The sequence below is a fragment of the Anabrus simplex genome, chromosome 14 (assembly GCF_040414725.1).
Source record: "Anabrus simplex isolate iqAnaSimp1 chromosome 14, ASM4041472v1, whole genome shotgun sequence".
In the NCBI taxonomy this organism is placed as follows: Eukaryota; Metazoa; Arthropoda; class Insecta; order Orthoptera; family Tettigoniidae; genus Anabrus; species Anabrus simplex.
Genome location: NC_090278.1, coordinates 25,313,463 through 25,328,845, shown reverse-complemented (window position 1 = coordinate 25,328,845; position 15,383 = coordinate 25,313,463). Strand labels below are relative to the sequence as shown.

Here is a 15,383-nt window from a genome sequence, read left to right as displayed (position 1 = left end):
GGTATCTCAAACCTAATATAGCATGGCTTGAACCTATAATCACACATCACAAGTAATTCACTGATAACTGTTAGTCTGCATTACGACTACTTAATATTCAGCTGTCACCAAACTGAGACAAGAACTCGACCAAAGAGATACACGAAGCACACTCCGAACATACAATCCATTTGGTCACTAACGATTACGTATCCGTATCATTGCTCTATTTTCAACTGATACACAACTGTGGCCTCACTCTCCAAACGATTGACTGTCTCACTGTTCACCATGCGTCTCCTTCCAACTGATTCCAGTTGACTAACTGCTATAAGATACAATCCTTTATATATACATTAGTTGTCCCATGGTACAATACCCACCTAAGAGCTAAAACATGCATGATATCACTCCTACTCAGCTCCAAAGTGTTACAGACTGTGATGAAATAGCCTCAGGCAAAGTAGGAACTCCCTAAATATTATCTCATAGTCTAAATGCATACAATGACAGAGTAATGACTCCACAGTTACTGTAACAGTATTGCAGCATATGTTGCAATGTTTTAAAAGTAGAATCACAAATAATATATCCATATATGAAATCAGGCACTCTCACTCTACATGATTTTAATGCTAACACACCCACGGACATATATATACACAATAAATTAAACACAATAGAGCAAGCGACAATTAATTAATACATAACGAAATCATATTATAGAACTGAATCAAACAATAATATTAGTTATAATAATAATAATAATCATAATAATAATAATAGTAATAATAATAGTAATAATAATAATTAGAGGCTCTACGTCGCACCGACACAGATAGGTCTTACGACGACGAGGGGATAGAAAAGGCCTAGGAGTTGGAAGGAAGCAACCGTGGCCTTAAATAAGATACTGCCCCAGCATTTGCCTGGTGTGAAAATGGGAAACCACGGAAAACCATCTACAGGGTTGCCGACAGGGGGATTCCAACCCACTATCTCCCAGATGGAAGCTCACAGCCGCGCGCCCTCAACCGCTCGGCCAACTCGCCTAGTAATAATAATAATAATAATAATAATAATAATACATAGAAATACTTGTAACGGGATTTGAACCGTTACATGCGATCACACTCTTCGCTGGAGCAAACTATTGAATTGTGTACATTGCAGTACAGTATTTTCCAGCCACGTCTTCATATATTTCTCAGACTCAAATCGGTCAACTAGCGAGGCATATCAGGCTGGAGACGTGAGCAATGAACACTGGTGATCTTAAATAACTGATGGCTGATAATGTTGCTCACGTTCACGATTACGAGTGTAACTGGAGAGATGAAGCTCACAGACAGAATGGCGAAATTAATTAGAAACGAGGCCAAAGTGGAAGGTATACGCAAGAGGCATACTCTAATGAGTGGAGTTAACTAGAGGTCATGTGGCGTATATCCTCGACTACAGCCCTGGTACTGACCGTGGGCTTAATTAAGGTACAGCCCCGAGATGTCCCCGGTGTGAAAATGGGAAACCACCGAAAACCATCCTCAGGGCTGCCGAAGGTAGGATTCAAACACAGCATCTCCCGAATGCAAGCTCAGACCTACGCACCCTAACATCAGCTCGTCGCCTTTACTCCCATGTTCTCCCAACCCAATCTTTGCAACATTTTTGTAAATTCCCAGGAACAAATCAAGCTGTTTTCCTTTGGATATTTTCCAGTTCTCGTATTAAGTAGTCCTAGTGAGGGTCCCATACATTGGAACCACGCTCTAATTGGGGTCTTACTAGAGACTTCTACACCCACTCCTGTACATCCTTACAACAACCCCTAAATACCCTCAAAACAAGGGGCGGATTCTTATGTACAGTAGTTCCTCTTCCTTTACTGAAATGTCGGCGAATTGTAGTTCTGATATGATAAAATCTGCGTTTCATTTTATATATTGTTAGTCATATTGAATACTTTTACATATTATGTGAATAATGTAATATTTTATACATATCAAGGTAATTATTTAAAAAAATCCACAATTCTAATCGTTTGGACAAGCAAAAGAACACTGAAAATTTTCCTTCAGGAACTGTAGAACAGGAAACAACCTACTTTAAGCAGGTAATACTACTCGACACTATTAGGCTTCACTTTTAGAACTTGATTCGTCCACCATAAACGTTCACACACGTGATAGAATTCACTGAGATTGACCGAGAAAAAATTGGTATCCATGTATTGTTTATACGATGAAATTCTCGTTTCGGTCGTTCTTATTGATGAGGTTTACGTTGCTTCTGAACTTTGATATCGTTTGAAGTATCTGAAGGTCGATTATCTTCATCAATTGTCTTTGTTGATCGCTCTACTATCACGACATCTTCATGCGAACGATCACTAGGTCCTGATTCATCACTATATTTCACCACTTTAAGTTTTTTTCCACTTTTCTAACTTATTATTTGCAACCAGACGACGTTTTCGTGTTGGAGGCAAAATGGCGCACGTGATTCATTGTCAGATACCATAACCTCAAGCCGGAAATTCAGCGATATTGTCGCATCACACATGACCCCCTTCAAATCGAAGTGGAGACCTTAGTTTTGCAATATTCAAAAATCTGGCGTACAACAAAACATCACTCTATATATTTAAATGTTTAAAATGAACATCGGATAATAATTGTGGAACAAGTTCATTTTTAAAAATTGCCCTTTTTACGGGTTTTTCGTAAATAACATTTGGACCGTATATGATTTCCAAAATATTCTTTTTCCATTTGATAGAGCATTCCTATACACGCGTTTTGACACCTTCACCATCTCTCTACCTTCAATACTTGAGTCACAATTGTGTAAAATAGCTTAACTTCGTGATCTAAGAAACATCTTCAATGTTAAAAATTGTGTCAGCTCGTTTAATTTTCAGACGATGGTAAAATAATTGGCTAATTTCATCTCATGCAGAATATATATCAATTTCTATAGTTGGCTTAAAAATTGGTATCTCTAACCCTTTGTTTGTGAAATGCAGAAGGTCCGAGTGCCTCAACAGCAACCCCGTGCGGGTGAGGGTGCTCGAATAACATCCACGGTATCCTCTGCCTGTCGTAGGAGTATACTAAAAATGGCCCCAGGCGCTCTGAACTTTCGAGCGTGGGTTGGCGACTACGGGGCCCTTAGCTGAGTCCTCGAATTGCTTCCACTTACTTGTGCCAGGCTCCTCAGTTTTATTTATACTATGCGACCTCTCTTGGTCAACTCTTGTTCTTTTCCGACCCCGACGGTATTAGGTTCCCGAGGCCTAGGGAGTCTTTCATTTTCACGCCCTTCCTTTGGCGGATACCTTCATTTTTCGAAGTGTCGGATCCCTTCAATTATTTCCCTCAGATTACTGTTATATAGAGGATGGTTGCCTAGTTTTACTTCCTCTTAAAACAATAATCACCACCACCACCTCAACAGCAGCACCAATCCTTTCTCAAAATTGGTCAGAGTTTTTAACAAACCCGCTTAAATTTGAAACGAAATCTAGGTTATTCAAGTTCTCCATCCGTTTGCAAGATCATTAGTGGCGAACAAAAAGAGCCTCCGGAAGACATTTCACTCGGTTATTTTTATCTTTTAAAATATGTACCGGTGACTTCCTGTGGTGCTGAACGGCCTTTCTCAGGCTACAAGAGAATTTTATCCGATGAGTGCCAAAACATCACAGTGGAGGAACACTTTGTGACACACTGCGCAACACGATGTAAAAAGTTGCTGTACTATTCGTTTTGTTTAGTCAAAGGCAAAAGTCATCTCCGCAGAGGCCATGAAGGCCCTTGGAGGGGTGGATGGTAAAGGCTTTCACTATCCGTAACCACGGCACCTGATGGGGTAGAGAGATTAGCTCTACGGCCGGCCGCCTTTGCCCCCAGGAATTAACCTGCTTCTCATTTTTTTTGTAGGCTGAGTGAACCTCAGGCCATGTGCGTGTTATTTAATAGTGGTTTAAAGACAGATTCTGTATTAACTTTATTTAGCAACATTTATTTGTTTCTTTTTGAGGGGATGAGGGACACAGGGAATTAGGTACAACCATAGGTTGTGTGGGGAAGCCTCCGTGGCTCAGGCGGCAGCGCGCCGGCCTCTCACAGCTGGATACCGTAGTTCAAATCCCGGTCATTCCATGTGAGATTTGTACTGAACAAAGCGGAAGTGGGGCAGGTTTTTCTCCCGTCACTTCGCTTTTCCCTGTCATCTTTCATTCCAGCAACATTCTCCATTATCATTTCATTTCATCTGTCAGTCATTTATCATTGCACCGAGCTCGATAGCTGCAGTCGCTTAAGTGCGGCCAGTGTCCGGTATTCGGGAGATAGTGGGTTCGAACCCCACTGTCGGCAGCCCTGAAGATGGCTTTCCGTGGTTTCCCATTTTCACACCAGGCAAATGCTGGGGATGTACCTTAATTAAGGCCACGGCCGCTTCCTTCACACTCCTAGCCCCTTCCTGTCCCATCGTCGCCATAAGACCTATCTGTGTCGGTGCGACGTAAAGCAACTTGCAAAAAAAAATATATATATATATATATATCATTGCCCCAGAGGAGTGTGACAGGCTTCGGCAGCCGGCACATTTCCTATCCTCGCCGCTAGATGGGGGCTTCATTCATTCCATTCCTGACCCGGTCGAATGACTGGAAACAGGCTGTGGATTTTCATTTTTCATTACCTGTTATCTAATTATGAGTGAAGCGAATCTTTGTAGATTTCGTTATTGTGACGTTGACTGATATTTAAGAACTATTTCGTAGTAAGTTATGACTTCTCACGATGTTTAACGTGAGATGCACGAGCTCCAAACTTCTCCAGCACATCCCTTACATGCATATCTACCAGAAACCCCAGGACTAAAATCAAGGAACAGCTTCCTCAGAGCAACAGAAGCTCTTATCGGGATATCACAACATTCCCGAACTGATCTCTGGCGTGCAAGGTTTAACAACCCAGAGAGATGGCTCACACCCTGTGAAAAACGTCCCGCTGGATACACAGAGAGAGACCGCTCAATAGATTACGGTCAGGTGTTACTAAATGCAGAACAACTTGATGAAATGGAGGTTCCGTACGGAGTCGCCGCTATGTGAATGTGGCGAACTGCAGAGTCGTGCTACCTGCTCCAATGTAGTGTCCAACATCATGTACTCTGGAAGACCTGATTTGTGCTACACCAAATGCAATCGATGTTGCTAACTTCTGGGCGGCAAAAGTGTAAACGAACTGTCAATACAATGTTATATTATCATGTACATATTATGCATTATTACCATATTAACTTCAATCATTGTAAGTGCTTCTGACACGAATAAAAACCATGTTTAGGCAGCTGAACTGGTACTTAAACGACGGCGTCCCGAGTGTACAGTACATCTCAGCGACCGTCGAAACTATGGATTCGACGCTAATATTGGTCGTTTTCGATTATTCTTGCATATCATTCTCTCCCTTATGATTGCTAGGGATCTTTTCGAGATATTTGTATTTGTACGACGTTCACCCCCTCTCACCCCCTCCCCCTACCAATGGGGACGCCGGGATGAGTGGCTCAGACGGTTAAGGCGCTGGCCTTCTAACCCCAACTTGGCAGGTTCGATCCTGGCTCAGTCCGGTGGTATTTGAAGGTGCTAAAATACGACAGCCCCGTGTCGGTAGATTTACTGGCACGTAAAAAAAACTCCTGCGGGACTAAATTCCGGCACCTCGGCGTCTCCGAAGACCTTAAAAAGTAGTTAGTGGGACGTAAAGCAAATAACATTATTATTATTATTATTATTATTATTATTATTATTATTATTATTATTATTATTATTATTATTATTATTATTATTATTATTATTACCAATGGGGACAAAACTTCATATTTTCGACCCCGAAACCTATGGATTCGACACTATTTTCGATTACTTGTATATGAAACCCATTCCACTCCCCAAGGTTTTCAGGGCCCGAAGGGCCTCACCGAGTTTTGTTCTTCGCATCGCGAGCCTTAATATGAGCTTTGTCTCGTCCTTGTACACGCACGCACATTAATGGTGTCCCGACATAAACAATCAACACTGCCCCACTCCAGTACTGAAAAGGAGGGGAAGGGAGTGAACAGGTAGTGCTGAATACACAGTGTGGGTATTCCGGCGTTATACTGTAACATTGTAATAAGATGGCTCCTGTCCTATCACAGGTGAATCGAGGCCGTATTATTGGCATGTGGGAGGCTCACATGGTCCCCCAAGCAACAGCACAAGCAATACCATGCAGTCTTAAGACAGTTTGGAGATGGATAGAAATATGGCAAGAACGGGGTAAAGAAGGATTGGTAGATCGATATAACGCAGCTACAAAATATTCCTAACTAGTATAAAATATTTTCGGTTAAAAACCTCCTTTACCTCCTAATACTGTAATTATCAGAGTAGGTTACTTTTATTTTTTTAAAATGTTAAAATGCTATTTGTTCGGGGCGTCGACCTATAGAGTTCTTTTGCCCCTACTTGCACAATATATGAACCTGCGTGTAATTGGAATTACGGAAGTGTTGAGTGTTGAATGTGAGAAACGTTAAGGACGACACAAACACGCAGTCCCCAGGCCAGGGATATAATCATTTACAATTAAAACCCCCTGACCCGGCCGGGAATCGAACCCGGGGCGGCCGGACGCGTTGCCCCGTACACCGCTGGGCCGGACGAGTAGGTAACCTAATGCTGTACTTCAATACATCCGCCACTGTGCCCATTTCGATCACAACGAAGTCTTGTAGCGGGCTGTCTGCATGCAGTCCATGCAGCAAAGCGTTAAGCGAGAAGGTGAGTCATTGTGCCTTCGACACTACCCCTTCACTCCCTTCCCCAGTGTTTTGTACTGGATTGGCCTTCAACACCACCCTTTCACTCTCTCCCCTTCTTTTCAGTACTGGAGTGGGGCAGTGTTGATTGTTTATGTCGAGACACCATTAATGTGCATGTCTGTACGACACATTCGATATTTCGCCTATATTAGCCTATGTTAGTGTGCCAAAGGGCCTACATCTTGTAGATAGAGTTACTCGCACGGTCCTAAAAGGTAAGTATACAAAATATGGTTCAGATTTGTAGAACGATGTGGATCTGTATAAGGAACAGACGGCCATACATATATAGAGAGTAGTATGTAAGCCCATCTTCGACAGTAAAATTTAGTATGTAAAATGTAATTGGAAATTTGTAATCAGTATGCTGATATCGTAGGAACAAAAGTTACACTTTCCATGTTACATACATTTAAATTGCATAGAATCGAAACAGGAATTACGAAATTTTCTCATGAACCCTATTGAGTGTAGCATTTAGCTTGTGAAGAAAAATTTGAGAACGCATCTAACGGTTACGTCTATCTTGGGAGGTGGCATGCCTGAAGGACGACGAAAGTTAAGAGAACTATATGTACTGCTTCGTAACCATCATCGCTGCGGAGTCATTTCTAATATACGTTATTTTGTCACTTTTCAGAATGTTCAGAACCTGTTGGTTGATGTTTTTTAAGTAGTCCTGCTACTTTCGGAAAAGAAAATTAATTCTAATTTGGATGCGAGGAAAAGTCAATTAAATATTGTAAAATAAATTTTGGAATTTGGTTTTGTGAAATGTGAATGCAATTTAGGCCTAGTTCTTCAATGGTGAGCTTTAGAAGCAACTGACTATATTTGGCCCCTACAGCATTTATAATAGGGGCTGCCTGGCCGAGGCGGTAAAGGCGTGCTCGGTTCTCCAGGAAGGACGTGGGTTCGAATCCCCGTCAGGAAGTCGTAAAATTTAAGAAACGAGATTTCCACTTCCGGAGTTGCATATGGCCCTGAGGTTCACTCAGCCTACACCGAAAAACAATGGTGGAAGCCTTTACCTTCCACTCCTCCAACGGCCTTCATGGCCTGTACCGAAGTGACTTTGACTTTGTTTTTCCTTAGCATTTATAATATATTAATTTTGGTCCATACAATAGAGTAATTTAAAACTTAATGAAAAGGGGGGCGGGAAAAATGGAGTTATAAAATCCTTCTGGAACTGATATTTGAAGTTGTTAGGAGTGGTGCAACACTCCTGGAGCTAATTTGACTGACATTTTCAATTTCTCGCCATTTATGTGCAGATCTCTAATTTCTTCCTATGTCCGTACCTTCATTTTTTGTTGCAACTCCTTTCAAAATTTCAATAAATTCAAATAATAATAATAACAATGAATCCTTGTGTTTACTGTAAACACAGGAACTTGATCAATAGCAGACAGTAACTTGTCTGTAATGTTGTAGGCCAAACAATATGCCGGTCATGCGTGTACCTTGGCTGCACATTGGTGAGTTGCTCTAACGTCTTTCATTTTATGCTCGTTGCTAACATGGCGACGGGCGCGATATAAGTCGCCATTTCTATGTTATTCCAGGCTCGTTGACATTCACCTATAGCGAAGCTACAGGCACGTAATTTTCTTTAAAAAATACAAACTACTGGTTGTGAGAGTTTACTTGTATTTTCTTGTAAAGAATAGACAACAGCGTACATCTGGTGCGAATTTCAGCTGTTGAAACCGTCTCGTGTCTTCATAATCTCTGTGAATCACGGACAGAATAGGGATTTTATATATATAAATGTTGTCACTACAACATATTTAATTCCTTCATTGGCACGTTGAAGTTACACAAAAATTCGGGCCCTCTAAAGGTCTATAACTTGTATTTACAACATTTTTCTACCCACTCACAACGGGTGAGAATTCTGCTCCTGTGGTGTCCCAATCCCTTGCAGCTCTAGAATCTACAAGGAAGCGACCATGACCATGAGAATGACCAGCAGTTTGCCTGACTTCAAACTGAGAAAAGAAAACAAAACGGAAACCATTTCAAGATGCGCCTCACACAATGCACCCTCGTTTCTCTCCGTGGCCGAACATAACCTAGATAACAGTGCAGCTGGCCATGCAAGGGACGTGGGGGACATCACAATACGTCATCATTTGGAGCGTATCCAGATGGAGTGACGTCATCCGCCAAGATAGGCACGGGGCCAAAACGACGTGCCCGGCCTAACGGCTTCTTGACACGCCAATTTCAAACCAAGTGGGGTTTGTTATCTTAGTTAACGAGCGAGTCCAGATCGTACACATTTATTATTATTATTATTATTATTATTATTATTATTATTATTATTATTATATTCTTTGTTAGCCTTTCTGCCTTTCTTTCTTTTCTTTCTTTCCTTTTTTCTTAATAATAATAATAATAATAATAATAATAATAATAATAATAATAATAATGTTATTTGCTTTACGTCCCACTAACTACTTTTTAAGGTCTTCGGAGACGCCGAGGTGCCGGAATTTAGTCCCGCAAGGAGATCTTTTACGTGCCAGTAAATCTACCGACACGGGGCTGTCGTATTTGAGCACCTTCAAATACCACCGGACTGAGCCAGGATCGAACCTGCCAAGTTGGACCCCTTTTTTCTTCGTTATGCCCAATTAAAGAGTGCGTTTGAACTTTTTATTTCGCCTGATGGCTTCTGTTCTTTTTCTTCCTCCTTTCTCCCAAAATCTCTTCATTAATTCGCTCTGGTGTTTTCCCGTTCTTCTCTCCACTGCTTTACCGTCGTCTCTTTAGGTTTTTCCACAAATATGAGATTTGCAACCAGAATTCCAGAGACTTAACGATTCCTTATGGTACTCTATGTAGCGTTTATTTTTTCCTAAATCCCGCTTAATTTCTTCCAAACAATTGATCTTGACGTTGTTTAAATTGATTATAGTTATAGTTTTTTAATAAATTATTACTATTATTTATTTATTTATTTATTTATTTATTTATTTATTTATTTATTTATTTATTTATTTATGCCAACGGCCGCAGCCGTGTTGAAACAGCGGATCCCGTGAGATCTCCGAAGTTAAGCAACATTGGGCGTGGTCAAGACTTGGATGGGTTGCCACGCCCTGTTGAAGGGGGGTAAGGGAATGGAGGAGCGGAAAGGAACTGGCCACCCTACCGTACGCAAACTCTGGCTCAGGCACACCTCTGCGGAGGTTCGGACTTGCCTCCGGGCAGAATAGACCCTTACCTTACCTATTTATTTATTTATTTATTTATTTATTTATTTACTAAACTATTTTTCTTTTTTCTTAATCCGTTTACCCTCCATGGTTCGCTCGGACTCAGCGAGAGATTCCACCTCTACAGCCTCAAGGGTAGTGTCCTGGAGTGTGAGAGTTTTGAGTCGGGAATAAAACTGGGGAGGAGGACCAGTACATCTCCCAGGTGGCCTCACCTGCTATGCTGAACAGAGGCCTTGTGCGGGGATCGGAAAATTGGAAGGGATAGACAAGGAAGAGGGAAGGAAGCGGCCGTGGCCTGAAGTTAGGTACTATCCCGGCATTTGCTTGGAGTTGGAGTGGAAAACCACAGAAAACCACTTCCAGGATAGCTGAGGTGGGAATCGAACCCACCTCTACTCAGCTGACCTCCCGAGGCTGAGTGGACCCCGTTCCAGCCCTCGTACCACTTTTTAAATTTCGTGGCAGAGCCGGGAATCGAACCCGGACCTCCAGGGGTGGCAGCTAATCACATTAACCATTACACCACAGAGGCGGACATTATTATTATTATTATTATTATTATTATTATTATTATTATTATTATTATTATTATTACCCTCGCGGGTTATTCTGCACCTTTCTCTTGGAATCCAATCAAAAGTATAACTCCTCTCTTGTGCAGATCAAGATGGCTATGTCTTATTTGGTGCGATTATCCGAAAATTTCTAGTATATTAATTCAATGTTTGTTTTCTATTGTTCACAGATATGGAGACGGAGTTCGACAGCTTAGCGAACCATCCTGAGGAAGGATTGACGATATCACAGCTGACAGCGAATACGACGTGATTATCAGCACTCGAGAGAACACGGACGAAATTCTTCGCCCGAGGAGACACAAAGAATACATTCGTTCTAGTTTTGTAACAGCCTGGCCATCACTGAAGACGTAACCAGTCCCGAAGAAGAAGAAGCCTTTGAACAAAGAATGATGGCTTGAAAAACAAGCTGGTTTGTTGAACGTCGTAAATACACCAGACGAGGGAATAATCTTACTTGATAAGCAGAGAGACCAGTCACTTGAGCATGACCTCGTCTGTAAGTGCTCCGTAACATTAAGAGGTGAAGCAAAAATAATATGGCTTGTCAGAAAAAAAAAGTGTGCAGATTTTCGCGAGTGTCAAGGATGAATTATTCTTCTTCCATCCGTTTGCTAATACACGAGTGAGAAAGTCCATTACTTCTGAACGCTATTAAAGAAAAGAAAAGAAAAGAAAAGAAAAGAAAAGAAAAGAAAAGAAAAGAAAAGAAAAGAAAAGAAAAGAACGTAGGGTGAAAGGAAGAATAGAGATAATCCGTTTTATAACGCAGACATCTCCCAAAGCACGTCGTTATTAGCCAAGAATAGACAGAACCAAAATAGAAAACAAAGACATTAGTATACTGGAAATAAACACCTACCGTAAGAAAAAGTGTGCGTGTATTTCTAGAACTGAGATGAGATATTAACCGCGAAGGTCGCACACAAATAGCAATCCTCTCTTCCTTCAGTTGTCAGGATACATTCGCGGGCGGCACGTTAACATTTAAATGTGCGTTCTAAAGTGTTTTCTCTAGCAACACGGCCTCGAAGTGCGAGTGTGAACAAGTGAAGCGAGTGTGTGTGTAATCTGACATATCTCAGGTGAACAAAGGTACAAAAGAAGAACTTGGAACATATCGCTGTACGTAAGATAAGCAACACAAATCGAAGACCAGCATGTGCATTTGTACACCTAAAACAAAAACGGTGAACCGTGACAAGAAAGTTCTAGAGGGGTTAAAATAAGACGTGAAATTCTAAACTCAATGAGAGCTTTCACAATAAAAATATTAAGTACTCAATTTTTAGAATACAAAGTAGTTCATCTTTTGGACAGCAGACTCATTTTTGTTTTCCTTATAATAGTGAATATATAGTCATAAAAGAAGGTCATAAAAATTCTTATCGCGGTCGTAACAAACCGTAGTCACTGCGCATTCTTTCTAACGGTACTAAAAGTATAGAAAACAAATGAGGACGAAGATAATGTAGCGCAAATAAATTTGTTTAATGTACCGGCGCAAAAACCAGCATTAGATATAAAAATGTCACTAAAAGTTTCATAGCCCTCAAGAACACAAGCGACTAAGTCTATAAAGAAGTAACAAGGTACATTACTTGTGTTTTATAATCCAGCAGACATTACTTCAAATACAGCGAAGTGATATCTCCTCCAAATTATCTTCCAATTAACACACTGACAGACGAAATACCGTCCTTTCTCCGAAATCACACGCGTCCAAAATCTGAAGCAAATACTTTGACAAGAGATTATTTAATTTTAAAATTGGGTGAAATATTATCACATATTCTGACTGCATTGTATTAAGTATCCAGTACAAAGGAAGCTAATACGTCACGAAGTTAACAGTATCGTCCACAGATATACAAGCACAAAAGTACAGAACGTCCTAATATTTGTGATAAAACTAACTCGACAATTAAAAGCAACTGGTTTGCACTTCATTCGGATGAAAAATCAAGGTTAAGTGAAAGAAGAGCATTAACATTTATTATCCATTGCAAAACTAACAATTTGTGCAAACAAATAAATATTCACTGTTAAAGGAATGATGCCAAAGTCTGATGATACTAAAAATAATAACCAAAAGTTAACTTTTAGATAGAAACTGGCGACCAAAGTAAAGAGGAACTTCGTAAGTAATTCGAGATGAAAAGGAAGAATCAGGGTATTTAAAGACAAAAATACCTTCGATAAGCCTCTGTATTCTAATTTCCTTCTTCAGAAAGGATCATTCCAGACCTAATAACAAACGACAAAAAATGGAGCCCAAAAGAAACTCAGGAACATTCTGCAGTGTAAAAGCCAACCCAATTTAAAGAAACAGGGTATTCTTATGCTTAAAAGACAGATACCAGAAATTCATCAGCATGCAGTAGAAAAAGGAAGTAATTATAGCATTCTCTAAAAACACTGACCGGAAGTAACATACCTTTTTGCTAACATTGGGTACTAAATGCTGCCCTGTCATCACTAATGATCAAGTCATCAACATCACAACTTTCAAATGACGGTAATGCTACTTCAGCATTCGCCGTTGCAGCATTACAAACCTCCATCATCGACGACAGCGACAGCGCCTCCGACCACGACAGAGAAAGAAAAGTCGTCCACAACGAGTGCAGCGCCTCCTCCACGGCCGCCTCCGAAGGTGCGGCCTCAGATAAACCTTCTGACGTCACACCACATCGTTTCGCCCTCCAAGCATCGCATGAGCTGTAATGCTAAGGCAATGCGTTATTATCGCCTCTGGATATACACATGCAATGCTGTTCTTCTGTTAAGTGTTTTGGGCTTCGCTATAGTCGCCGGTAAAATCGTCGTAGCAGATCCACGACGCTATCTCGTGCCAGGATTATCACTGTACCAACCTAGTTTCTTGTACGCATACTTGGCTTTAGCGACACAAAGCGGATTGCTGCAGGTTGTAGGATGTCTAGGTGCCCTACGTCTGAATGAAAGGTTGCTGAACGTGTATTGGCTACTCCTGCTGGTTCTCCTGTTTGGAGATGCCATTGTAGGCATCGTCTGGGTGTTTAGGTTCGACAAAATATGCTCTGATTTAAGGCCAACACTGAAACAACGCCTCGCAGCAGAATATGGTGTGGATGCGGATTTCACGACGTTATGGGATGCCTTGCAGAGAGATTACCAGTGCTGCGGCGTGGATGGTGCTCAGGACTTTAGTGGTGTTGTTGTTACTGTTAATAGAACGGGTGTTGTTGGTAGCACTGCAACAAGTTCTAATTTCGACTGGTTGTGGTCCATGGAATCCGTACGAAGCAATCAAGGTGTCGTACCAGACAGCTGTTGTCTCACCGAGGACAGCGGTGAAAGTGTTAGGAAAAGACCTATGATGCAACATCAAAAACAACTGAGACATAATGCGCTGAAAGGCTTCCACAATTTGCGAACAACATCCACATCATCTTCCACTACAACATCTACTACTACTACTACTACTACTACAACTACCACTTCTCCATCAACTTCTACAACAACAGCAACGTCGTCACTGCCGCCATCATCCACATCGGCGTCCTACGTTTCGTCTTCTTCAACATCGTCATCTTCAACTTCTACAACTTCTACCATCGCTTCTTCTACCACCAGATCGTCTACAAATACCACCAGTACAATAGCAACAGTGGAGAATGGTTCTCTAAGTCATGTTGTTTCCTCAGATTCTAATTTAAATCGTGTACATACCGATACGAACAAAGTATCTTCCAGTCCAACGATGTCATCCAGCACAGTGTTAATACAGGAGCCTTGCAGTACTTTCCAAGACGACCAAATTCACGCCACAGGCTGTAAGGACAGTTTGTTACTATGGTTACGTCAAAGTGCGGACGTGCTCTTTGTGTTAGGCTACTGTGTGATAGCGTTCTTAAAACTGTGCTTCGTAGGCATTCTGAGATACGAAATCAAAGAAATGATACAAAAAATCAAAATCTTACAAGGTGAAATGCGTCCTCCACAACTATCCCTAACGGAACTTGGTGGTGCCAATAGTCCTACATTACACTCCCCTGGTGGCGGAGCTAGTAATACTCCTCACTTACAACCGTTACTCATGAACCATCATGAAAACAGTAACGGAGGTTTGGTGTCAGTGCAGGTTGGTACCACTGGAGGAAGTCACCAGTCCCCTCCCACAGGAACCGGCGGTAATGCTCTCCTGCTGCTCCAACCTCCGGACAGCTTACAGACCACGCCGCTACACGTGAGCACTGCAGCACAACGACACCTGAACCTCCTGAACGATGGAACTGACTCAGACACGAACAGCAATTGTGCCCTTATCATCTCGGAGGACACTGGTAAACCGACGAGGACCAAACAGCCACGAGGTTCCAACGGCAACAATAACTACGAGATCCACGAACTCCAAGAGTTGAACAGGTTGTTATCAAGACATCAAACTCAAATCTGACTAAGGAGGTGGCTTATGGCTTGTTTTCCGGTACCTCCTTTCGCGTCCAAAATATGTAGCAACAAAAATTGACATTAAATTAAATAGAAATTTCAATAATAGGATAATTAACTCTCAAAGCGAGCAGAGTACGCCACGCGAAAGGAGGTAACGTTAGGAAAACGAGCTAGCATTAGGGAGGACATTAAAAATGGACACACCTGTAGGGTATAGCATAGTATGGTTACTGGGTACAGTAGGGAAAGTCCATGCAGAATGACAGCAAGGAACTTCAAA

General features: G+C 41.5%; 1 protein-coding gene and 1 long non-coding RNA gene across 2 annotated transcripts in view; both read left to right on the top strand.

Moving 5' to 3' along the window:
- The window catches only part of LOC137503007 (uncharacterized), a 652,903-nt gene extending 640,732 nt beyond the window's left edge, over positions 1–12,171 (top strand). The window contains exon 3 of the long non-coding RNA XR_011018984.1: positions 10,834–12,171. This is a non-coding gene — a long non-coding RNA (uncharacterized lncRNA). The remainder of the gene's footprint in view (positions 1–10,833) is intronic.
- Positions 12,172–12,676: 505 nt separating this feature from the next.
- On the top strand, positions 12,677–15,107 carry LOC136885416 (uncharacterized). The gene is made up of 2 exons (XM_067157940.2): positions 12,677–13,911; positions 14,461–15,107. Exons 1-2 carry the CDS (start codon positions 13,179–13,181, stop codon positions 15,105–15,107), a joined length of 1,380 nt encoding a protein of 459 aa, XP_067014041.1. The 5' UTR covers positions 12,677–13,178.
- The last annotated feature ends 276 nt before the right edge of the window (positions 15,108–15,383 follow it).